This window comes from Narcine bancroftii, chromosome 2 (assembly GCF_036971445.1).
Source record: "Narcine bancroftii isolate sNarBan1 chromosome 2, sNarBan1.hap1, whole genome shotgun sequence".
Lineage (NCBI taxonomy): Eukaryota > Metazoa > Chordata > Chondrichthyes > Torpediniformes > Narcinidae > Narcine > Narcine bancroftii.
Window position 1 is genome coordinate 157,901,425 of NC_091470.1, and position 26,949 is coordinate 157,928,373.

Genomic DNA, 26,949 nt, shown 5'->3' on the forward strand with positions numbered 1-26,949 from the left:
CTCTGTCAATGAGACTTTCAACATCAATACATTTAAAATGTCTTAACAATGGATTTCCCTCTAACAGCTGACATCCCTCTCTTCTCAAACAATAAAGTTCCCTTTGTCCACACTTTCTACATCACCATCTTCCACATTCAATAATTCATCCTCCAAAATTTATAGTGCCTTTAACAGTATTCCATCAACATGAATTTTCTTCCGTTTCATCATTTTGTTTCAATAAGTACCTCCTTTTTTTTTGTATATAAATTTTTTTATTTTTCACACCGTAAATCACAATAGCCATGATATACACTTTTTCTTTTCCACACATTTACAGTGATTTTTTCTCCCCTCCCCCTCCCTCCTCCCAAGCCACCCCCCACGCCCCCCCCCCTCTCATCCATTTTAGGTATACAATCTAGGTTGCATTAATTCAGTCAGACAATGTTGTCATTCAACAAAAATACACCAGAAATTCTACTGAGTCCATTCTTTTCTTTTCTTCTCCTTCCATCAACTTAGGTAATGTTTGTTCCCGGTAGGTTTTCGCTATTGTATTTAATGTAAGGCTCCCATACTTGTTCGAATATTTCAATATTATTTCTTAAACTATATGTTATTTTTTCTAATGGAATACATTTATTCATTCCTATATACCATTGTTGTATTTTCAAATTATCTTCCAATTTCCAGGTTGACATAATACATTTTTTTGCTACGGCTAGGGCTATCTTGACAAATCTTTTTTGTGCATCTTCCAAGTCAATTCCAAATGCTTTATTTTTTATGTTACTTAGGAGAAAGATCTCTGGATTCTTTGGTATATTGTTTTCTGTTATTTTATTTAATATCTGATTGAGATCATCCCAAAATTTTTCTACTCTCTCACATGTCCAGATTGCATGAATTGTTGTTCCCCTTTCTTTTTTACATCGAAAACATCTATCAGATACTGTTGGGTCCCATTTATTTAACTTTTGCGGTGTAATGTATAGTCTGTGTAACCAATTATATTGTATCATACGCAGCCTCGTATTTATTGTATTTCTCATCGTTCCAGAACATAATTTCTCCCATGTTTCCTTTTTTATCTTTATATTTAAATCTTGTTCCCATTTTTGTTTAGTTTTACCATTTGTTTCCTCATTCTCCTTTTCTTGCAGTTTGATATACATATTTGTTATAAATCTTTTGATTAACATTGTATCTGTAATCACATATTCAAGGTTACTTCCCTCTGGTAAACTCAAATTGCTTCCTAATTTATCTTTCAAGTAGGATCTCAGTTGGTAATATGCCAGCGCTGTATCTCCAGTTATATTGTACTTATCTCTCATTTGTTCAAAGGATAAGAATCTACTTCCTGAAAAACAATTTTCTATTCTTTTAATCCCTTTTTTTTCCCATTTTCTAAAGGAAAGGTTGTCTATTGTAAAAGGGAGTAGCTTATTTTGCGTCAATATTAGTTTTGGTATTTGATAATTTATTTTATTTCTTTCTACATGAATCTTCTTCCATATATTGAGGAGATGGTGTAATACTGGAGAAGTTCTATGTTGTACCAATTTTTCGTCCCATTTATATAATATATGTTCAGGTATCTTTTCCCCTATTTTATCTAATTCTAGTCTCGTCCAGTCTGGTTTTTCCCTTGTTTGATAAAAATCTGATAGGTACCTTAATTGTGCGGCTCTATAATAATTTTTGAAGTTTGGCAATTGTAAGCCTCCTTGTTTATACCATTCTGTTAATTTATCTAGTGCTATCCTCGGTTTCCCCCCCTCCATAAAAATCTCCTTATTATTTTCTTTAACTCTTTGAAGAATTTTTCTGTCAGTTGTATTGGCAATGCCTGAAATAAGTATAGTATCCTTGGAAAAATGTTCATTTTAATACAGTTTATCCTTCCTATCAGTGTTAGTGGTAGCTCTTTCCAATGCTCTAAATCGTCCTGTAATTTTTTCATTAGTGGATTGTAATTGAGTTTATATAATTGGCCTAGATTTTTGTTTATTTGCACACCTAGGTATCTTATTGCCTGCATTTCCCATCTGAATGGGGATTCCTCCTTAAATTTTGAGAAATCCGTTATTCATAGGCATTGCTTCACTTTTATTTACGTTTATCTTGTATCCCGACACTTCTCCATATTCCTTCAATTTCTTATATAGTTCTTTTATTGATAGTTCTGGTTCTGTTAAGTACACTATCACATCATCCGCAAATAGACTGATTTTATATTCCCTGTCTTTTATTTTTATTCCTTTTATATTATTATCTATTCTTATCGATTCTGCTAGTGGTTCTATAGCTAGCGCAAACAATAATGGTGATAGTGGGCATCCCTGCCGCGTTGACCTGCTTAAGTTAAATTGCTTTGATACATGTCCATTTACTGTCACTTTCGCTAACGGTCCCTCATATAATGCTTTAATCCAATTAATATACTTCTCCGGTAAACTGAATTTTTGCAATACTTTGAACAAGTAATTCCATTCTACTCTGTCGAAGGCCTTCTCTGCGTCTAAAGCAACTGCTACTGCCGGTGCTTTATTTCCTTCTACTGCATGAATTAAGTTAATAAATTTACAAATATTGTCTGTTGTGCGTCTTTTTTTGATAAATCCAGTTTGGTCTAAATTTACCATTTTCGGTACCTGTTCTGCTAATCTGTTTGCTAATAGTTTAGCTATTATCTTATAATCTGTGTTTAGCAGCGATATTGGTCTATATGACGCTGGTGAGAGTGGATCTTTCCCTTGTTTTAGTATCACTGTAATTATTGCTGTTTTACATGAATCTGGTAAGTTTTGTGTCTCATCAATCTGGTTGATTACATCCAGGAGGGGCGGTATTATTAGATCTTTAAATGTTTTGTAGAATTCTATTGGGAGTCCATCCTCTCCTGGTGTCTTATTATTTGGTAAATTTTTTATTATCTCTTGTATTTCTACTGTTCCAAATGGTTCTGTTAATTTATTTTGTTCCTCTATTTGTAGTTTTGGTAGTTCAATTTTAGTCAAAAATTCATCTATTTTCCCTTCTTTCCCTTCGTTTTCAGTTTGGTATAATTGTTCATAGAATTCTCTGAAGTTTTCCTTAATTTCTTTTGGATTATATGTAATTTGTTTGTCTTTTTTCCTTGTTGCCAATACCATTTTCTTAGTTTGCTCTGTCTTAAGCTGCCATGCTAAGATTTTGTGTGTTTTTTCACCTAGTTCATAATATTTCTGTTTTGTCTTCATTATATTCTTCTCCACCTTATATGTTTGTAATGTTTCATATTTTATTTTTTTATCTGCCAATTCTCTTCTTTTGGTTGTATCTTCCTTTATTGCTAATTTTTTTTCTATGTTTATTATTTCCCTTTCCAACTGCTCTGTTTCCTGATTATAGTCCTTCTTCATCTTGGTTGCATAACTTATTATTTGTCCTCTAATGAATGCTTTCATTGCGTCCCATAGTATAAACTTATCTTCCACTGATTCCGTATTTACTTCAAAGTACATTTTTAATTGTTTTTCAATAAATTCTCTAAAATCCTGTCTTTTAAGTAGCATGGGGTTTAATCTCCATCTATACATTCTTGGAGGGATGTCCTCTAGCTCTATTGCCAATAACAGGGGTGAGTGGTCCGATAATAGTCTAGCTTTATATTCCGTTTTCCTAACTCTCCCTTGAATGTGGGCTGATAACAGGAATAGGTCTATCCTTGAGTATGTTTTATGTCTAGTCGAGTAGTATGAGTATTCCTTTTCTTTTGGGTTTTGTTTCCTCCATATGTCCACAAGTTTCATTTCTTGCATTGATTTAATTATAAATTTGGTTACTTTGTTCTTCCTGTTAATTTTTTTCCCCCGTTTTATCCATATTTGGATCCAAATTCAGATTGAAATCCCCTCCTATTAGTATGTTCCCTTGCGTATTAGCTACCTTCAAAAAGATATCTTGCATAAACTTTTGATCTTCTTCGTTAGGTGAATATATATTAAGTAGATTCCAAAGCTCCGAATATATCTGACATTTTATCATAACATATCTCCCTGCTGGATCTATTATTTCCTCTTCTATTTTAAATGGCACATTTTTGCTAATTAATATAGCCACTCCTCTTGCTTTTGAATTATACGATGCTGCTGTTACATGTCCTACCCAATCTCTCTTTAATTTCTTGTGCTCCAATTCAGTTAAGTGTGTTTCTTGGACAAATGCTATATCTATTTTCTCCTTTTTCAGTAAATTTAGTAGTTTCTTCCTTTTAATTTGGTTATGTATTCCATTAATATTTAGAGTCATATAGTTCAGCGTAGCCATTTTATATTTTGTTTATCTTCTCTTTCCGTTTTTCCATCATTACCTTTCCTCCTTTTCCATTTCTGTTTTCTTATTTTCAACTCTTTACCAGACAACATTCCTACAACATCCAACATTTTCCTTATTCTCCTATTTCTATCTTCTTTATCCCCAATCTCCCCATCCCCTCCTGAGTTGTCCTTTATCCCTTGTCAGACAACCACATCTCCCCTCTCCATTTGGATTTGCGAATCCACTCGCAAGCGTCAACTGATTTTGCAGTGACCGCTCTTGTCCCCCACCCAGCCCCCCCCCAGAAAAGATTTCACTTTTTATATGTCACAAAGGTCACTCTTTTAATTCCCTCCTTATTCTCTCTATTCCATTACCTTCCCTTATTAATTCTTGTCTATACTATCTATGTTTTCCTCTAATTACAGATACTTTCACGTATGCCCATTGTCTCTATTCACTCTTATACCTCTTTACCCGCATACATATCAATCGTGGTCATTTTTACCCTCATTACCCGTCTTCATCCCTCAGTCTATTTTTGTCTTTACCCACATACATATCAATCGTGATCATTTTTGCTCTCATTACCCGTCTTCATCCCTCAGTCTATTTTTGTAATTGTTCTGCAAATTTTCGTGCTTCTTCTGGATCCGAGAACAGTCTGTTTTGTTGTCCTGGAATAAATATTTTCAATACCGCAGGATGCTTCAGTGTAAATTTATATCCTTTCTTCCATAAAATCGCTTTTGCTGTATTGAACTCTTTTCTCTTCTTTAGGAGTTCAAAGCTTATATCTGGATAAATGAAGATTTTTTGCCCTTTATACTCCAGTGGTTTGTTGCCCTCTCTTACTTTTTCCATTGTCTTCTCCAGTACCTTTTCTCTTGTAGTATATCTTAGGATCGAGTGAGGCAGGCGGAGGCCCCGGTCCGGGCAGGGAGTGGGAGGCGGCGGCCCCAGTCCAGGCACAGGGAGAGCAGCAGCGGCCCCGGCCCCGGTCCGGGCGAAGGGTAGACGGCGGTGGCCACGATACGGGCAGGAGCAAGGGGGAGACGGCGGCCCCGGCCTCGGTCGAGTGAGGCAGGCGGAGGCCCCGGTCCGGACAGGGAGTGGGAGGCGGCGGCCCCAGTCCAGGCACAGGGAGAGCAGCAGCGGCCCCGGCCCCGGTCCAGGCGAAGGGTAGACGGCGGCGGCCCCGATACGGGCAGGAGCAAGGGGGAGACGGCGGCCCCGGCCTCGGTCGAGTGAGGCAGGCGGAGGCCCCGGTCCGGGCAGGGAGTGGGAGGCGGCGGCCCCAGTCCAGGCACAGGGTGAACTGCGGCGGCCTCGGCCCCGGTCCGGGCAGTATGGACCGACCTAGGAGGGGAGGCAGACCCCTCCAGCCCGGGTAAGAAACCTGCATAGGAGAAGGCCACTCCGATATAAAACCTATGACCCAAGGACCTCGCTGCCAAGTCCCAGCTTGCTTGGCCACGGCACACGAACCATGGGTGTAAAGGGTGGGGCCAGTACTGCGCACACTGCACTCCACCTAAAAGCTCCTTTGCGCAGGCCCGAGGACAGGTCCACGTCCTCCCCCTCAACGTCCTCCCCCTCCACGTCCTCCCCCTCAAAAGATGCTCACAAACTCAAGCTAGCATGCTGGAACATCAGAACCATGCTAGACAAGACTGACAGCCACCGACCTGAATGTCGGTCTGCCCTCATTGCACATGAACTCCTCAGACTTGACATCGACATAGCCGCTCTCAGTGAAGTCCGCCTGGCAGATGTAGGCAGCCTCCAAGAACGCGGCGCGGGCTACACACTCTACTGGTCTGGCAAGCCTTCGGATGAACGACGCCTATCTGGTGTAGGCTTCATGGTCAAGAGCTTCATTGCCTCCAAACTCGAAAACCTTCCGACAGGCCTCTCGGACCGAATCATGTCCATGCGACTCCCACTTCAAAACAAGCGTCACATCACCCTCATCAGTGTCTATGCTCCAACCCTCCAGGCGGAACCAGCAGAAAAGAACAAGTTCTACACCGACCTGCGCAACCTCATCCAACGTACCCCTACAGCCGACAAGGTTGTCATCCTGGGCGACTTCAACGCTCGTGTCGGCAAAGACTCAGAAACCTGGCCAGGAATCCTGGGCAAGCATGGCGTCGGCAAGTGCAACGACAATGGGCGCCTCCTGTTGGAGCTCTGCGCAGAACAGCGGCTTGTCATTACAAACACCCTTTTTCAGCAGAGGGACAGCCTTAAGACCACCTGGATGCATCCCCGATCCAAACACTGGCACCTCCTGGACTACATCCTGGTGCGAGAAAGTGACAAACAAGATGTGCTCCACACCAGGGTCATGCCTAGCGCGGAATGCCACACTGACCACCGGCTGGTTCGCTGCAAGCTCAACCTTCACTTCAAGCCAAAGCCCAGGAACAATAAAGCCCCCAGAAAGAGGTTCAATGTTGGAAAACTGCAGTCAGACGAAGCGAGAGGAAACTTCCAGGCAAACCTCAAAGCAAAGCTCGACGTTGCAACCCGCCTCACGGACCCGTCCCCTGAAACCCTCTGGGATCAGTTGAAGACTACCATACTGCAATCCACTGAAGAGGTACTGGGCTTCTCCTCCAGGAAAAACAAGGACTGGTTTGACGAAAACAGCCAGGAAATCCAGGAGCTGCTGGCAAAGAAGCGAGCTGCCCACCAGGCTCACCTTACAAAGCCGTCCTGTCCAGAGAAAAAACAAGCCTTCCGTCGCGCATGCAGCCATCTTCAGCGCAAACTCCGGGAGATCCAAAATGAGTGGTGGACTAGCCTCGCCAAACGAACACAGCTCAGCGCGGACATTGGCGACTTCAGGGGTTTCTACGAGGCTCTAAAGGCTGTGTACGGCCCCTCACCCCAAGTCCAAAGCCCGCTGCGCAGCTCAGACGGCAAAGTCCTCCTCAGCGACAAGATCTCCATCCTCAACCGATGGTCAGAACACTTCCAATCTCTTTTCAGTACCAACCGCTCAGTCCAAGATTCCGCCCTGCTCCAGCTCCCTCAACAGCCCCTAAGGCTAGAGCTGGATGAGGTTCCCACCCTGGATGAGACATATAAGGCAATCGAACAACTGAAAAGTGGCAAAGCAGCAGGTATGGATGGAATCCCCCCAGAAGTCTGGAAGGCTGGCGGCAAAACTCTGCATGCCAAACTGCATGAGTTTTTCAAGCTTGGTTGGGACCAAGGTAAACTGCCTCAGGATCTTCGTGATGCCACCATCATCACCCTGTACAAAAACAAAGGCGAGAAATCAGACTGCTCAAACTACTGGGGAATCACGTTGCTCTCCATTGCAGGCAAAATCTTCGCTAGGATTCTACTAAATAGAATAATACCTAGTGTCGCCGAGAATATTCTCCCAGAATCACAGTGCGGCTTTCGCGCAAACAGAGGAACCACTGACATGGTCTTTGCCCTCAGACAGCTCCAAGAAAAGTGCAGAGAACAAAACAAAGGACTCTACATCACCTTTGTTGACCTCACCAAAGCCTTCGACACCGTGAGCAGGAAAGGGCTTTGGCAAATACTAGAGCGCATCGGATGTCCCCCAAAGTTCCTCAACATGATTATCCAACTGCACAAAAACCAACAAGGTCGGGTCAGATACAGCAATGAGCTCTCTGAACCCTTCTCCATTAACAATGGCGTGAAGCAAGGCTGTGTTCTCGCACCAACCCTCTTTTCAATCTTCTTCAGCATGATGCTGAACCAAGCCATGAAAGACCCCAACAATGAAGACGCTGTTTACATCCGGTACCGCACGGATGGCAGTCTCTTCAATCTGAGGCGCCTGCAAGCTCACACCAAGACACAAGAGAAACTTGTCCGTGAACTACTCTTTGCAGATGATGCCGCTTTAGTTGCCCATTCAGAGCCAGCTCTTCAGCGCTTGACGTCCTGCTTTGCGGAAACTGCCAAAATGTTTGGCCTGGAAGTCAGCCTGAAGAAAACTGAGGTCCTCCATCAGCCAGCTCCCCACCATGACTACCAGCCCCCCCACATCTCCATCGGGCACACAAAACTCAAAACGGTCAACCAGTTTACCTATCTCGGCTGCACCATTTCATCAGATGCAAGGATCGACAATGAGATAGACAACAGACTCGCCAAGGCAAATAGCGCCTTTGGAAGACTACACAAAAGAGTCTGGAAAAACAACCAACTGAAAAACCTCACAAAGATAAGCGTATACAGAGCCGTTGTCATACCCACACTCCTGTTCGGCTCCGAATCATGGGTCCTCTACCGGCACCACCTACGGCTCCTAGAACGCTTCCACCAGCGTTGTCTCCGCTCCATCCTCAACATCCATTGGAGCGCTCACACCCCTAACGTCGAGGTACTCGAGATGGCAGAGGTCGACAGCATCGAGTCCACGCTGCTGAAGATCCAGCTGCGCTGGATGGGTCACGTCTCCAGAATGGAGGACCATCGCCTTCCCAAGATCGTATTATATGGCGAGCTCTCCACTGGCCACCGTGACAGAGGTGCACCAAAGAAAAGGTACAAGGACTGCCTAAAGAAATCTCTTGGTGCCTGCCACATTGACCACCGCCAGTGGGCTGATAACGCCTCAAACCGTGCATCTTGGCGCCTCACAGTTTGGCGGGCAGCAGCCTCCTTTGAAGAAGACCGCAGAGCCCACCTCACTGACAAAAGGCAAAGGAGGAAAAACCCAACACCCAACCCCAACCCACCAATTTTCCCTTGCAACCGCTGCAATCGTGTCTGCCTGTCCCGCATCGGACTGGTCAGCCACAAACGAGCCTGCAGCTGACGTGGACTTTTTACCCCCTCCATAAATCTTCGTCCGCGAAGCCAAGCCAAAGAAAGAAATATCTTAGGAATTTTACTACAATAGATCTTGGTTTTTGTTGTGGTTGTGGTTTAGGGGCCAATGCTCTATGTGCCCTTTCTATTTCCATTTCTTGCTGTAGTTCTGGACATCCTAGGGTCTTAGGGATCCACTCTTTTATAAACTCCCTCATATTCTTGCCTTCTTCATCTTCCTTAAGGCCCACTATCTTTATGTTATTTCTTCTGTTATAATTTTCCATTATATCTATTTTTTGGGCTAGTAATTCTTGTGTCTCTTTAGTTTTTTTATTAGATTCCTCCAATTTCTTTTTTAAGTCTTCTACCTCCATTTCTGCTGCTATTGCCCGTTCTTCCATCTTGTCCATTTTTTTCCCCATTTCTGTTAAGGTCATATCCATTTTATTTATTTTCTTTTCTGTGTTGTTTATTCTTCTTCTTAAGTCATTGAATTCCTGTGTTTGCCATTCTTTAAATGACTCCATGTATCCTCTAACAAGAGCAAGTATATCCTTTACCTTGCCTTTCCCTTTATCTATTTCACTGTATTCTTCCTCTTCTTCTTTCTCTGGGTTGGCCATCTGTTGTCTCTTTGATGCCCTTTCCTCCTCTTCTTTCTTGTTTCCATTGTCTTCTGTGGTCTCTTCTTGCTGCAGGTGTTCTGCAGCTGTCGTTGCCGGCTGTGGAGATCGACTCCCCAGCTGGTCCCCCCTCCCGTCGGTGTGTTTTTTTTCATGCGCGGTTGCGCACTTTTACTTGGCTCTGTGAGCCATTGTTGTAGTTCTTTTTCTACCGACCTGAGGTAGTGGGGTCCTCTCTCCACAGCGGGCCTCTTCGGGCAGGTAAGGCCTTCACCTTTTTCCTCCGTTGTCTTCTCTTCCTCTCTTCTTTCCGTTGATTTTGATTTTTCTCCTTTTGTCTCCATCTTCTTTCCACCTTTATACTCACTTTTCTTTAACTTGTATTTCTGTGCCTTTGTATTTTCTCTTGTTTTTCCCGACTTTTCTGGAGAGGGCTGGAGTTCTCCGACCGGCCACTACTCCATCACGTGACTCCTCAATAAGTACCTCCTTTTATGACAATGTTTTAAATGTTATTTGATAACATCTTATGAACCTACTTTGGATATTTTACTCTGTTTGAAGCTATGTTTAATCCCATGCTGAAAGATGAATGAGCTTTCAACTGAAAAGGTCATGTAATAATAGCCCACAGACTATAATTTGGAATTCATCATAAAAATTTATTTTACCATAGTGGTCATCCAATACATGTTTTATACAAAAATCAGTTGCACAACATATATAACATGAAAGAAAAAAGGTGCTGGAGTGAACATTTGTTTATAAAGATATCTTCTGTGGATTCTTTATGAGGCGTGGGAAACATAGAAACTGCAGGCCTTACCAATGTGTGAATAGCCTTGCAAAGTAGTATTTTATACAATTTTCTTTTAACATGTAAACAGACCATTCGTAACATCTTTTGTCCTGGTGTAGTATCAAGTTATAGGTCTGTTAAGTATCTTTTCAAATCTTAGTCGATTCACACCAGTAAATAAGATATTAGGTGGCTGCTGTGAACACCTTACCCTTGTTTTGTGACCCTTTACCTCTTCTTTCTGAGACACTAATGGAACAGTTTGCTAGTTGTCATTTTTACAGTTCATTTATTTTGTGCCTTACTGTATACTGTAACCATTGATGTACTGTAAAAGGATATCAGAACTGAGTTTTATTATGCCTTCACCCAAGATCCAGCAGCTATCAGATGTCAAATCATGAGACTGCTTTTTTTTTTACCCCATATTTCGGAAGGACAAGTCCAATTGTATCACTTCTCCTCCCTGAGTTTTGACCAGCAAACTCACATTTCTATCATGTTGACTGGAGCATAGAAATACAACGTATTAAAAAAAAAAATCAGTTCACACTCCAATCTAACATTAGGATGAGACAAAATGAATCGGTGATAATTACCCATAAGCTCCCCAATCTTATGAGATCTTTGCTTAAAACAAAAATATGTGATTCAGTTTTCCTCTGTTCATAATACATAATCATTGCAGGTAAATAGCAGAATCTGATTTCTGTGACTCGTGCCTCTCCCTACCATCAATAAATGTCCCAAGAAACTAATTTTTATTCTTCTTCATAAAGATAATTTTTAAAAAAATTAATATTTTAGAACAATTGTTTCAATGGTGGTTTGCACATGCTTTATCATCCACATGTTTAATTTACATCTTAACACTTTCAATTTTTACTACAAAAACCTGATACAAATTTCATTAGATTTTTAAATTTAAATTTAGACATATAGCACGGTACAGTCCACTTTGGCCCTCGAGACTGTGCCACCCAATCCTCACCCCACTAACCCACACCCCCTTTTTTTTTTCTTTTTTTTTTAAATGGTGGGAGGAAACTAGATCCCCCAGAGAAAACCCACGCCGACAAGGGAGAACGTACAAATTCATGACAAACAGCATGGGATTCGAACCCATGTCCAGATTGCTGGTACTATAAAGGCATTGTTCTAACTGCTACACCAACCATGCTGCCCTGCTGTAATTAGCTGTAATTCAAACATATAATAAAGTTAGCAGTAAGTCAGAACTCAATGATATTTTTTCTCTTTAAATTAATGAAATGGTTTGAAAATTGTCAAGTGAGGTAACTGCATATATGTAATCTTCATCCAAAAAAGTCACTGGTTCTCCTTGTTTAAAAAAAAGTAAAGATGTTTCCGGAGAAAGTTGAAAGAACCAGGGATCTGCTTATACACTCCATTCGCTTCTTCATTTTCTGAAATAATTCTTGTCACCTGAGAAACAAACATATTTTGAATTCTCCACAGCGAAACCACAAGGAGCTACACAGATGCTATTACTTATCTGTAAAATAAACTATAAAATGCCTATGAGCCTAGTCTAAACCACAAAAATGCCTCAGATATGATTCCTGGAATGTCAAGTTTCCTGACTGTTATTTTATACCCTGTCAGGGTCTGTCTCGGTCTTTTTTTTTAAACCTTTGCTAGAAGTCAGTATATATGTGTTAGATGAGCATGGATTCAGGCTTGAATGAAAAATATGAAATGGCCTGACAACACTCACCAACACTGGCCAATATAGGAAGAATTGCCACTCAGACAAAGCGCTGAGTGGCAAACCCTACTCCAGCAAGATCAAGACCTTCAGGAAAGGAACTAGGGAGAAAAGAAATAAATCAAATCAGGCAACTGAATATGTTCCTATCAACAATTTGCATTTCAACCATTTGATGTGGACAAGAACGCTTCTATAAAACCCAAGAATCAGTCCAACTTTCATACTACACACTTTCAATTCAGCTGTGAAACATTTGGCAATTTTTCCTCCTAAACTTGACTGAAATCTGTAAATCAATCTGAGCTGCATATCATTGAATTACTGATGGGTATAGATATATCAATTGTGGTGGTAACAATTATTTAAAAAAAAATTAATTATTGCATCATGTACGAAAAACACAGCTTCATTTGTACACCAATAAACTATCTGGTTAGAATTCACTATCTCATTAATTCAAAAAGAGACAATTTTGTATTATTCAGAAATTCCAGTCTTAATTGGAGAGATTTATTTTCAAATCCTTTATTAGTTTCAAAAACAAATATTTAAAATGTTAACAGATAGTTGACACTGGATTGAGATGTGATTTTAGAAACAACTGCATTACCAGATTGTGTGCAAACTATAGTACAATATCAGAGCTCACCACAAATTTCAAGTTATAAATAGTATTGGGCTCAAAGTAAAATAAAATAACTCACCCTTGTTAGTAATGTCTGGAGATCTTCTGAATGAGCATATTCACTGAAAACACGCACTAATGTTTTAATATACCAAGATCCTTCTTTTTTATCTCGCCAAGACACATAACCTAAATGGAAAGATTACAAATATCAGAATAATCCCCTGCAACATCAAAGTATCAGGAAAAAATAATTATATCTCAATCACGGCCCACACAATTCAATACTGATTCTCAATTTAATTCCAATATTTAAAGTTTCAGGGCACCAGGTCAAATTCAGAAAAAGGAAATCACAGAGAATTACCTAATACCTACTTTCAGCTAATAAATCAATCTCTTTAATATTGAATACCATGCAAATACAACATTAGGAGTAAAGAGGAATGGATAAATTGCCTGTAAGGGTGTTGGAAACAATCAAGAGGGATTTCAAAGGAGAATAGGATAATCACATGAAGGGAAATTTGCAGAATTATAGGAAAGAAAAGGGGAATTGGACTGAATAGATTATTCTAAACTGTTTTGATGGAGCTCCTTCTGTGATTCTATAACATTTAGACGCTACAGCATCAGGAATGCCAAGAGTAGCATTGTTGTGTTGTATTAAAGCTGCTTAACATCCTTTCAAAATTATTCATTCATGAATATAATTTTTGGAGATTTTTTTCTTCATTTAGTATTTCTTTACACAAAGTAAATGTACAAAAATTTCTGATGCTAACCTTGACAGTTGGTCAGTGCTCTGAAAACTACAAAGTTGACCAATGTGAGGAATGAAAAACAACAGAGCAAAGTTCCATAAATGGAAAGTGTTCACTGTTGTAAATAATCACAAAAATGCCATAATAGGTGAAAACAAATTGACTAAATACTGCAGCTGCTCAAGCCCCAAAACTTGCAAGTCCAAGATATATATTTCAAGAGGATCACATTATTCCAGAGTCAGTAAGTGGAGAAGTGAAAGCACCTGGAAATGTGGAATATGAAACTAAAATGTCGCTGGGGGTTGGTAAACTAGATACTGCATCTGGCTCATCTTGTGCTTGATATGGAGTAGCATCAGTCTGTAAACTGGTGATTTCAGAAGAATGATCAGGAACACTGTCCACTTCCTCCATTGTGTGGAATCCTTCGTCCTTTTGATCTGCAGGAATGAAAATTTTTTACTCTAGCTTAGTAGTTATTTTAACTAACTTGTGTACCCTGATAATACTGTGCAAAAGGCACCCTCTCATTATACCATTGCTCTCCTTTTCTTTCTGCAGTACTGGTCTTTTTAATACTCTTCATCACTGGTCTATTACAAAACTGCTCAAACTCTGATTCCTGAACTGTGAGAAAGACAGTTTTATGGACAGACACAAGTGAAATACAAAGGGAATCAAAACAAAGGGAGACCATGAAACAATAAAGAAGTTGAGAGCAATAAAAAGCAGCAAAGGGAATTGGATATGTATTTGAACATGAAAGAACTTAAATGTAATGGAATTACAGTGGGCTTGAGTTAATGTGTAGGTACAATGCAGTGTGAAAGTTCCTTTACCACAATGTTCTCTGATAAAAGATAAATAAAACTTGACAAACTATAACATTTCCTTTGATAGTTCATGACAACATTTTTCCTCCCTTGAGTGCTTGTATTGTGGACTGTGCATCAACCAGGAAGTGCCCAAATGTGAAATTAGAGAGCAACATTAACCCAACAACTTCGCAATATAACCAATGTTGCATAGCATTTAATTACATTTGGTAAATTGTACTGTCCAATGTTAAGGACTATGTTTTAGAGACATCTTTACACTAATGATTTGGAAGACCGTAGTGTAGCTAAGTTTGCGGATGATACTAAATTGAGTGGAAAAGCAAATTGTACAGAGGATGTGGAGAGCCTTATCAGCTAGAGGAATTAAATTCAAGAATAGGGAGGTCATGCCTCAACAAGGCAGCACCAGGAGTACTGTGTGCAGTTCTGGGCTCCATACTTGAGGAAGGATATACTGGCCTTGGAGACAGTTCAGAGAAGGTTCACCAGGTTGATTCCGGAGGTGAGGAGGCTGACCTACAAGGAGAGACTAAGTCACCTGGGATTATACTCACTCAGAATTCAGAAGAATGAGAGGAGATCTTATAGAAACATAAAATTATGAAAGATATAAATAAGATAGAGGTAGGAAAATCGTTTTCACTGGTAGATGAGACCAGAACTAGGGGACATAGCTTCAAGATTCAGGGGAGTAGATTTAAGACAGAGATGAGGAAAATTCTGTGGAATTCTCTGCCCAGGGAAGCAGTTGAGGTTAATCCATTAAACATAATTTAATGTTATAAGGTTCAGTTAGATATATTTTTACATAAAAAAGGAATTAGGAGATATGGGGAAAAGGCAGGTAGATGGCGTTGAATCAATGATCAGATCAGCCATGATCTTATCGAATGGCAGAGCAGGCTCGACAGGCTGGGTGGCCGATTCCTGCTCCTATTTCTTTCGGTCTTACAACAGCCATTCTCAATCCTTTTTTTTGGCTATGGTCCCCTTAGGACTCTGCTCAAAGTGGTTGAGACCCTTTCCCTGTGAAGCAGTTAGGTTTATTTGGTTTCTTCCATACTTCTCTTCTACCGACTATAGAAAAAACAAAATATTTCATGATTTCAGTTCATGCCCCCCTCTTAAATGTGCTAAGGCTCCCAGGAGGGCTGTATGGTCCCCTTTGAGAAAAGCTGCTTTAGAGGACAGAAAAATAAACAGAAATCTGTTTTAAGTTTATTCCTGAAAACCATTAGCCATAGTTAGACTGATAACATAATCAATAATTCATGCTACATCTCTGGAATTCAGCTCCTTTGCCCAGTTTTTGATCTCTTGATAATTTTGCTCAATCAATGAACGAGAGCTATGCTGTTAACAACTTTTTAAAATTGTTCATTAACAAGTAGGAATTGGCTGAAGGGACAGCAGTTTACTCTAGTGATTTATCAATTGTATTTGTACAGCTTCAGATGATTTCCACATCCCAGGAGTAAATTATAATGATTATCCATCCAGCACTTTAATTCTTAAATAAGATCACTGGCCCATCAATTCTTTTCATGCCTTGAATTGGTAACCTATTTATTATTACTCAGCACCTACCTCCGCCACAAGCCTGAAGAAAGAATATTTTAGGCTTTTCACGTAATGTTGGGCTGTTTGAGCCATCAAAGTAACTGACAATATGTTGAACTGGCAATGGAGGAGCTCCATCCGCTCCATATATTGCACCAGGAAATTGTCTATGTTGAGCCTGAGTGCAGAAACAAATGTATAATTTTCATTATAACACAACAAAATTTTCACTCATACTCCCCTAATGTTTATAAACAATATTTATCAGTTAAGCATGTTAATATTTAATACAACTGAAGGAATGGAAATCTTTTGTCTGAAGTCTGCACTACATATTATGTTTATTCACAAAGTAAACAAGAATGGATGTTGTAAGAGAGGCTGAGCAAATTATCATTGCAATGGGGAATGCCTTCGAAAGCCAGAAGTAAGATACATTGAATAGAATGGGGTAGAAGAAGAAAATAAAATGGTGGCATTGCCAGAGATGCTGGTGCAGACCCAGGAGAGTGGGGGTACAGTGCTACTCTGAAGGGTTCAACCACCCAGTCTTAATGTTGGAGACTCTATTGGCTTTAAGCGGCCTGTTGAAGGAGCCGACAGTATTTGTAAGTAAAATCCTGCAACCATGGAGGTCTCTGTGTAAGACGACAACTTCTGTGCTCATCAGCAGCCATGTGGAATTGCAGATTCCAGGGAACAGCAGACTGGCGCAGGGCATCTGAAATGGAGAGAGTATTCACCTTCTCCTGTCCCCGCTTAACCCTGTTGAGAAGGAAAAACAGAGGAGATGACCCTACAGGATAGTGACCATGGCAGTGGGCCATTGAGGGGCTCAGGTGATCAAATTAGTATCTAAAAAAATTCCCAAATCTTAAGTAGTGTCTGATCTTTGAATCGAGAATCCTGCTATCCATTTCTAGCACAGTTTTGATTTTATTTACTTCAAAACAATGTAAGGATTTACTGTATCATACCTTGCTGGTAACCTTGTCCTTTGCAGCAATAATAACAAATTGCAATTTCAGATCATTATCCATAGTAGATTTTATAATCCACTTTGTACAGCTGGGTTAAGACGTCTCAGATACTAATGACAATTTTATATTTCAAACAGTAATAATAAAGATTTTTAAGTCAGATTCAAAAACAGCAATATGAGAAATAAATTTTGTTCATTATCTGTTGAACTTAAAACTAAGGAAAAAAAACAGCAAAACATACAAAGATTAAACAAAAATAGTTAACTACCCCCCCCCACCTTAGTGGTTCACATAATACTTATCCACGGAATTAAATTATGTCCTGCAGCAAGCTTATCTGTTGCTGAGGTCACATTCATGACTCACCTGACTGCCATGTGAGAGAATAACTACAGCACAACAATCAAGATGTGTATGGTCCTTGCGTGCCAGGCTCTTCAGTTCTTCCAACATATGCTGTCAGAGAAAAACACATAACTGAAAAGGTATAACCAATGATCCCAACAAATCATGGAGCAATAATGAAAAGTGACCAGAAGTCCAAGTAGAAAAAAAATCTGTCAGGCAACAAGAACTTATTTTACCTCATATTAGAACTTTAATTACATCCAGTATCTAAATGAATAATCCAGTTATGAGAAGATGAAGTATTTGGGTCTGTACAACACCAGACCATTAAGAACAGGCTTTATCAACATGTTTGTTTTTGAAATTAAAAGCTGGAAGCTGATTTCTGCATTTTCAATGGCCCAATTAAATTGTTAAAATCTGTAAAGGCATCAGTAGAAAATTTGAATGGCTATAAACATCAACTGTTCTGCATACAATGGTAGGAATCAGTCCTTTCATGTTAAACAGTTCCCTTTCTCTTCCTCTTTTCAGTTTTGAAAATTTTGAAGTTGTAAGCACCCTTTAATAAACATATTTCCTTGCACTGTAGCTAATTCAAGGGAACACTACAATCCACAGACATAGTGTGCACTCTAAGGCCCTATATAATGATTAGATTTTATGTTTGGAAATACTCACTTGTTTGGTCAAATTTTTTCGAACAATAGTTTTAAAGCACAATTTCTCAAAGAGATTTTGGACACTTTTGCAATCAACATCAGAGCCTAAGCGACATTTCAAACCACTATTTGGATGGAACTCCACATTGTTGATGATCAAACAATATCCTCGCGGACTGGTGTCCATTTTGTAAATCTAGAAGCAAAAGGAGAAGTGATAATCACATGCAATAAATTAGTTCTGTGCTATATTTCTCCATGAATCATGGAGAAATAGAAAATCGATTATCACAAATTACAGACTCTTCTTGCCACTAAAATATTAAATAATTTGATAATTTACATTAGATTCTATAAATGTAGAAAATAAGTGATCTGACAGATGTTTTTAAAAGAATGTGATTTGATTTGTATTTTTACAATTTTATTGACATTTTCAGTAGGGGGTGGGGAAAAACACAGACTCTGTATATTGTATGAAAGCTGAAAGATTATACTGTTTGTTTGATATTTGCAAGTCTATGTAAATCAAAACAAAATATTTAAAAAAAAATAATGTGATTTGGAAAATAGGTAAGAAAAATGTTTTATCTGTGGTGTCCAAAAGTCCATAAGTAAAAGACTGTCAATAATAAATCGAAACAGGAATTCAGGAAGTAAGAAGAACAAATAAGGAATAAGAAAGTATGAAGAATGTGGGAATTAAAAAAAATTCAGCCCTACGAGTTCATGCTGCCCAATTTACATCCCATTAACCTACACCCGGTACGTTTTTAAAGGGTGGGAGGAAACTAGAGCTCCCAGAGAAAACCCATGCAGACACGGGGAGCACGTACAGGATTCGGGAAAAGGAATAAATGTTGATAGGATAAGAATTTAAATTTAGATTTATAGCACGGTAACAGGTCCTTTTGGCATACAAGCCCGTGCCGACAATTACACCCAATTGACCTACAACTCTAGTATGTTTTGAACAGTGGGATGAAACTGGAACTCCCATGCAGACTTGGGGAGAACATACAAACTCCTTACAGACAGCATTGGATTCGAACCCCAGTCACTGGTGCTATAACAGCATTGAGCTAACCGTGCTGCCCTAAAGAGATGATGTTAGGAGTGGGATTCGAACCTATTTCTCCAGAGTAGAATTGACCAAAACGGAGTGCCTTAGACCACTCAGCCATCCTGACGTTATGAATGAAGCTTGAGTAGAGCAGCCATTCTCAACATCTCCCGGGGGGGTTACAGTATATTTAAGTAAAAGCCTTGTTTTCTTTTCACCTCCTGTAACATAAATGTTTTTTTATGTAGAAGAAACCAAAACTAGACTGCTTCACAGGGAAGAGGCCCCATAAACTTTGAGCTGTCTTTGGAAGGCCATAGCCAAGAAGGTTGCGAATGGCTGGTGTAGAGCATATATGTCAAATGGCTTAGTTCAATGATGAATGATCTTGATACGTTATGTTGCAAAGAAGAATGGGATTTAAAAAAATGAAATTATCAGATAAAGTGAATTCAGTAGTAATGAATTAGTGAGAAATATACCACAATTTTAAAGTAATTTACTTTTAGGAGTGGGAAATTGAAGACATCAATATCGCTCAAGGGGGATGATGCACTGTCGCCATAAGTATCTCAGGTCAGTTACAATAGATATATTAATATGCTTCTTTGCTTCTACAGTGTACTTTAATTGTGGCAGCAGAAAATTACACAGGGTATTAGTGGGATTTTCTTTTGGTGTGAATTAACCAAAACCGCGTATGACAAACCAATTTTAACAGCACCTTAACTGGGAAAAACTCTGTACCGAGACCCTTAAAATCAATTGTCAAATTGGTTCAACAATTGATGAAATCTCTAGTACCAACACAAAGGAACAGTATGAACATCAACCGCTCTTCATCTCACATTGGTTTGAATTTGCACATAAATTAATTCTACAAAAACTCCACTTGTATAAATTCAATTTAGAACTATTATTTTCCTCATCAATCAATAATCATCATAAGTAAATAAAAATAGTAAATATCTTGATTTGACGCTGAGTTAAATACTCACTGTGTCATACTTTTGTCCTTCAGTAGTTGGTTTCCTTGGAACTAAGAAATCAGTATCTGAACCTGAAACGCAAGGACAGTTATGATACAGCTTCCTCCACTTAAAAATTCTTCTCTAAGTCATCACGTCTGTAATTTCAAACTTATGCCTGTTTAATATTTGTTTCTCCTTTTGTCATTATTCTTCTGCACTCTATACCCTCCCACATTTCATATTCTTATTCCTGGTAGGAACTTTATTCCTTCTCTTGATTTCACCCCATGTACAAGTCGATTAACATTTTTCTCATTCTACTTTAAAGAATGCTCTTTGATTCCTAATGTTACCTCTTTTACCACATATTCACCCTGATTTGCTGAATGTTTCAAGCATTTCATATTTTTATTTCTGCATATCCTACTCTAATTCATATTAAGATCTATTCGTGTTTTACTTGTTACTTTACCTTGGTTCTGATATGAAGATTATGTTTAAATCATCTCATGACCTATCTATTCCTTAATACATTCTCTTCCAATTTAATTCCAATTGTCTCATCAGTTGACCAACCCTCTGTACTCCCAACTCTTATCACCTGAAATATCTACCTCCATCTCTCCATGACAACTAACAGCTGTGCTTTTGAATACCAATACCAATTCACCTACTGACCACCTTCAATATCCTTTACTTATTGTGGACAACTAATACACCCGCTGGTAACTGGGATTCTCGGTTGGTTTTGGTGGGAAAAATATTTGAGAATTTTTTTGTTACAACCTTGCTTTACAGACTTGTTTATTAAATAGGCAACAATAATAGTATATTTTTTATCATTACGTTGCCACCTATCACAAACGAGTGGACCACCAATGATCCACAGACCAAAAGTTAAGAAATACTGCCCTGCACCAACTCCTGGTTTAATTCCCTGAAACCTTAAACTCCATCAAAGAACTTCCTTAAAATCAACTTCTCTCACCAAGAATGTGATCACTCCTCATAATACCTTGAACACCTGCATACTCATTTCAGGTTGCACACAGTCCTGATATGGATCTAGATCTCCAATGCTTCACCAATGTTGGGTCATTGCTTATACAAAGGTTTGCCCAAGATGGCAGATATTTTATACAAATAAAGATAGGCCCTAAGTACTAGTGATTTTTTTTTTTCTCCCAAACTCCTGCTTCCTCCGTTATGTTTGACATTGAAACTCTTGTCGTAGTTCATTTCTAGAGTCAGGTGGGGTAGGAATGAAGCTATTTTCCATTCCAAACACAGCCGCAGCAGAAGACTGTGCTACAAATTAAGCAACTTCACTGTCACACACAAGAGCTGATCAAATGACTCCACTGTACAAATATATGCTCAGCATTATAGTTATGCGGTAGAATTGGCAAAATCGTAAACTTAATCGCGAATTCAGAAAGATTTTTGTTAACCAGTGAAGTGTAACTGGCAAGTTTCCAACTGAGTGCTTTACATAGATTCAGAACAACTTCTTGGAGATTGTACTTTACGCCTCTACATTTAAAAACCTGGATCCCTGTTGTCACCTTTCAAATTTGTAAATAAAGAAGTGAAACACAAAATCCGCAGACACTGTGATTGTAGTGAAAACACACAGCAATGCTGTTGGAACTCAGCCAGTCTTGTCTCATCCATAGGAAGTAAAGATATATTACTGACGTTTTGGGTCTGAACCATTCTTTAAGGTGAAAGCAAAAAACAGGAATGTATCTAAATAAAGACTGAAATGGCAGGGTAGGAGTCCAGACCAATAGTCAAAAGGAGTTAATTAGATATGATAAGAGGAAAGGTAAGAATTGATTTTGGTTCTATGAAAGGAGACAGAGGGAAAAGGGGAGAGATAGCTGGGGGAAAGGCGACGGGGGGGAGAGTGGTTAATGGAAACTGAGAAGTCAACATTATTGCTTTGTGATTGGAGGTTGCCCATATGGAAAATGAGGTGCTGTTCCTTCAATTTGTGGATGGTCCCAGTCTGGCAGTGCATGCGACCATCAGGTCAGCAAAGGAATGGGATGGGGAATTGAAATGGGTGGCTACTGAGAGATCCATGCTATTGTGGCGGACAGAGCTGAGGTGCTCAACGATGCCATCTCCCAGTGTTTGTCCAATCTCTCTGATGTAGAGGAGACCACAACAGGAGCACTGGATGCAGAAGATGACCCCTGCAAATTCACAAGTGAAATGTTACTTCCCTTGGAAGTAAATAAAGAATCCTAGTTCTGTCGTCCCCTTTAAAATTGGATGATTAAAATTGCAGGACCTTGTCTCATCTTTCTGCTCATTCCACAACTTGCCACAGTCTGTCTTCAGTTCAATATTCCCACCCCCCCCCCCCCCGCCCCCTCAGTCCAATAAGCTTCATTGTGCATCCTTATTTCTGAATCCATAGTTGTTGTAAACAACTTTTCCTCCATGGGAGGATAGCATGAGAGGGCTTTCCCCATACTTGCTTTGACATATCCCAGTTTCATCACCTACAATCTTCTTAAATATCTGAAAGACCTGAAAATTCAGACCAATGTCCAATTTGTAGCACTATGATGCATGCTATTCAAGCCTTCTGTCCACCAGTCGCCTTTTTTGCCTGTTTCTCAATGGAAGGTGAGAAGGAAGATTTCTCATTTGACATTTACGACAACTGATGGCTGAGACACAAATTTCAGATGCTGGAATCTGGAGCAAAAAAATGAGCTGTTGGAAGAATCCAAAACATTAATCTTATCATTGCCTTCACAGATACTGCTCGACACACTGAGTTCCTCCAGCAGTTCATTTTATGCCCCCTATGGCTGGGACACAGAGTTACAGAGTCAGAACCGTAAACTGGACCTGAATATCCTTAATTATTATATATACTCATGTAATTGTCGAATTTTTGGATCAATTTTTCAGGTCAAAGTTGTTGGGTTTGACTTTGACACCGGTCATTCTTTCGAGGGGTTAAAATTCACACAAGAATTTAAAATAATGGTTGTCTCCTAAAAATGCACAACCATATTCTTAAAGATTCTTTACATACATTGAACTGGATGATGAATCTGGGTGACTTTCTGTACTGGTTTGTATCCTTCCATTGGCATGATTGGTTGAACAGAGATGCAAGAGTTGGATGAGGTGGAGAGCCCTCCTCTCAGTAAACAAACAAGGTTACTTTGTTCAGTTTCTTCCAGACTCTCTAAAAAAGCTGGAAATGCTCTTGTCCCACGAGTCTGCAGGTCATTTATCAACTGTCGGGCTTGGTCCCTACGTGTCCCCGAGGCCTACAGTCAAAAGAAATTCTCTGAATCAAATTTTGATAATTTATGAAATAAAATTTCAATCTTTCAGAATGCCATCAAGATGAAAAGAAATCAAAACAAATTTGATGAAACAGTCATGACATCTTTTCCACATCTCTCACACATACAATAGCTGGGAAGATACATGGTAAACAGGCAGAAATTCTTAAAACACATCATTAAAATGATTGGATTTATATCCCATGAATACATTTCCTGATATAATCTCAGTTATGGAAGCAATTAAAATAGGGATTTTAAACGAACAGGAACATTTCCCAAACTATCTGAGTGTATATCAAGGCAGACAAGTGCAAATAATTCAGAAAATGCTGAAAATATCCACAACATTGACTTTTTTTCCTCTCCACATGAGGAGCATTTCTAGTATTTTTATTTCAGATTTCCAATTTTTAAAAATTTATTAAAGTTTACACACTTGACTGTTATCTATTGCACTTGTAGATTTATGTAATACAATTGTGGAATTCTTCATTTGGGTTTCCAACAATTGTTTGAGGGTAACCTACCTACCCATGGGCTCATTCTCCACCCATGATCCCAGACAAGGACTAACCTACTGAACTGTAAAAACAGTACTCTGACAAAGTATTTTTGACCTGAGACATTAATAATTTCCACTGAAATAAAACACGAAAGTCTGCAGACACCATGGTTGAAGTAAAAACACAATGTTGAAGAAACTCAGCAAGTCAAACAGTGTACTTTATGTAGCAAAGATAAAGATACAAGGCCGAAACATTGGTTGTGTACTGTATCTTTGCTCTATAAAGTGTCCAGACCTGAGTTTCTCCAGCATTGTGTTTTTACATAATTTCCACCAATATTGCCTAGCCTATGCATTTTTCTATTTTCACTTCAGATTTATAGTATCCTCAGTCTTTTATTTATTTATTTTTGTAGCAATTGAAGGCTGCTTATTGCACCTCTCTCTGTCCACCACAATAGTGTGGATCTCCCAGTTGCCACCCATTTCAGTGGTCTCATGCCCCACCAATCTGAGACCACCTACAAAGTGGAGGAACAAAACCTCATCTACCATCTGAGCACCATCCAACCCGATGGCATTAACATTGACTTCTCTGTTTCCACTCCACCCCACCCCACATCGCCTTTGCCCCAGCATTGTCCATCCCTTCCTTTTACCTGCCTTCTTTTACAGAGATATAATCAATTTTCACCTCTCCCTTATCATATCCAATTAACACCTTGTGTTGGTTTGGATTCCTCCCCCAGCCAGCACTGTCTCTATTCTGCTTATTCCTTGCAGAAAGCCTCAGGTGTAGAACGTCAGCAATATATCTGTCTCCTATAGATGCTGCAAGACCAGCTGAGATCCTCCAGAATTTCGGTGTTTTTACAACAATCACAGCGTTTGCAGACTTTTTTGTTTCACTAATCCCTGTCACGGACTGTTTTAGTCCGAACGCCCCGAGACCCGAAGCAGGTAAACGAGCGGAGAGAGTCAATGCAACCGGTCGGTGACCCCCATCACTCCCACGGGGTCCGTCCTGGCCCGTCTCCCTCTCACACCTTGACTTCCTCTATCATGTCCTCAGTGAAGATGCCTTTCTCAACCAGTGGGCCATAAAGCGCTTCGGGTCGCAAGTTGATCACCAGCGTCACACGATGTTTCTGCAGTAGCTTTCTCTGACTCTCTTCCATCTTGCCGAAGCCCTCTCCCCAACTTCCTGGAAACTGCGTCTCCCACCCACTCACGGTTGCTGCGCGGAGTTGACTCTCTCAAGATGGCTGCGCGGTGTAGACCCACTCAAGGTGGCTGCGCGGAGTTGACTCACGGTGGCCACGCTGCGTCGACCCACTCAAGGTGGCCGTGTTCTTAAATCCCCTCCATCGGAGTCCGGCACCCATACCAACTCTGAAGTCATGCAAAATTTAAAAAAAACTTAAAACTTGTCAAGGTCAGTGAGCAAGATGAATACATGTACACTTATGGTCAATGCATTGATTTTAATTATTAGAGATAAAGTCATTGACCTGAGATGATGACTTTCTATCTGATGATACTTCTCAGTAAATTCATCTATTTTTCACTTTAATTTATCCAAAATAAATCTCTAAACCAAGATTAAAATAAAAACTGAAGATACTGGGAATTTGAAATACAACCAAAACGTGTTGGAGACTCTTGGCAAGTCGGGCAGTGGCTGTGAACTCAGTTTCACCCAACACACTAATGCAATCGTGTCGAAAGCGTGTCGTTGCCTCCTCAGGAGTTTGCGGAGGTTTGGTATAATATCAGAAACTTCAGCAAATTTCTACGTATGTGCGGTGGAAAGTGTGCTGTCCGGTTGCATATGAGGATGCCAATACCCCTGAGCATTTTTTTTCTTTGGCTTGGCTTCGTGGACGAAGATTTATGGAGGGGGTAAAAGTCCACGTCAGCTGCAGGCTCGTTTGTGGCTGACAAGTCCGATGCGGGACAGGCAGACACGGTTGCAGCGGTTGCAGGGGAAAATTGGTTGGTTGGGGTTGGGTTTTTCCTCCTTTGCCTTTTGTCAGTGAGGTGGGCTCTGCGGTCTTCTTCAAAGGAGGTTGCTGCCCGCCAAACTGTGAGGCGCCAAGATGCACGGTTTGAGGCGATATCAGCCCACTGGCGGTGGTCAATGTGGCAGGCACCAAGAGATTTCTTTAGGCAGTCCTTGTACCTTTTCTTTGGTGCACCTCTGTCACGGTGGCCAGTGGAGAGCTCGCCATATAACACGATCTTGGGAAGGCGATGGTCCTCCATTCTGGAGACGTGACCCATCCAGCGCAGCTGGATCTTCAGCAGCGTGGACTCGATGCTGTCGACCTCTGCCATCTCGAGTACTTCGACGTTAGGGATGAAAGCGCTCCAATGGATGTTGAGGATGGAGCGGAGACAACACTGGTGGAAGCGTTCTAGGAGCCGTAGGTGATGCCGGTAGAGGACCCATGATTCGGAGCCGAACAGGAGTGTGGGTATGACAACGGCTCTGTATACGCTTATCTTTGTGAGGTTTTTCAGTTGGTTGTTTTTCCAGACTCTTGTGTAGTCTTCCAAAGGCACTATTTGCCTTGGCGAGTCTGTTGTCTATCTCATTGTCGATCCTTGCATCTGATGAAATGGTGCAGCCGAGATAGGTAAACTGGTTGACCGTTTTGAGTTTTGTGTGCCCGATGGAGATGTGGGGGGGCTGGTAGTCATGGTGGGGAGCTGGCTGATGGAGGACCTCAGTTTTCTTCAGGCTGACTTCCAGGCCAAACATTTTGGCAGTTTCCGCAAAGCAGGACGTCAAGCGCTGAAGAGCTGGCTCTGAATGGGCAACTAAAGCGGCATCGTCTGCAAAGAGTAGTTCACGGACAAGTTTCTCTTGTGTCTTGGTGTGAGCTTGCAGGCGCCTCAGATTGAAGAGACTGCCATCCGTGCGGTACCGGATGTAAACAGCGTCTTCATTGTTGGGGTCTTTCATGGCTTGGTTCAGCATCATGCTGAAGAAGATTGAAAAGAGGGTTGGTGCGAGAACACAGCCTTGCTTCACGCCATTGTTAATG

General features: G+C 40.3%; 1 protein-coding gene and 1 long non-coding RNA gene across 3 annotated transcripts in view; one reads left to right on the plus strand and one right to left on the minus strand.

Moving 5' to 3' along the window:
• The window catches only part of LOC138754506 (uncharacterized), a 40,217-nt gene that overhangs the window by 4,511 nt on the left and 8,757 nt on the right, over positions 1-26,949 (plus strand). The window contains exon 2 of the long non-coding RNA XR_011351800.1: positions 19,613-19,679. This is a non-coding gene — a long non-coding RNA (uncharacterized lncRNA). The remainder of the gene's footprint in view (positions 1-19,612; positions 19,680-26,949) is intronic.
• Positions 10,367-25,151, minus strand: LOC138754505 (caspase-9-like). 2 transcript variants are annotated; one of them, XM_069918856.1, is made up of 9 exons: positions 24,946-25,150; positions 23,133-23,373; positions 20,102-20,163; positions 18,060-18,236; positions 17,397-17,486; positions 16,075-16,225; positions 13,912-14,088; positions 12,961-13,070; positions 10,367-11,970 (listed from the first exon to the last, which is right to left on the minus strand). In XM_069918856.1, exons 1-9 carry the CDS (start codon positions 25,075-25,077, stop codon positions 11,854-11,856), a joined length of 1,257 nt encoding a protein of 418 aa, XP_069774957.1. In that variant the 5' UTR covers positions 25,078-25,150; the 3' UTR covers positions 10,367-11,853. The 2 variants fall into 2 exon arrangements, with proteins under 2 accessions (XP_069774957.1, XP_069774958.1); XM_069918857.1 differs by lacking the exon at positions 13,912-14,088 and having other exon boundaries at positions 24,946-25,151.

Coding starts and splice junctions, on each gene's coding strand:
- LOC138754505 (XM_069918856.1), bottom strand. CDS start 25,077: ATGGAAGAGAGTCAGAGAAAGCTACTGCAGAAACATCGTGTGACGCTG. Junction 23,374..24,945: donor ACATGATAGAGGAAGTCAAG/GTGTGAGAGGGA, acceptor TTTTGACTGTAG/GCCTCGGGGACACGTAGGGA. Junction 13,071..13,911: donor TTCATATTCCACATTTCCAG/GTGCTTTCACTT, acceptor CTTTCCATTTAG/GTTATGTGTCTTGGCGAGAT.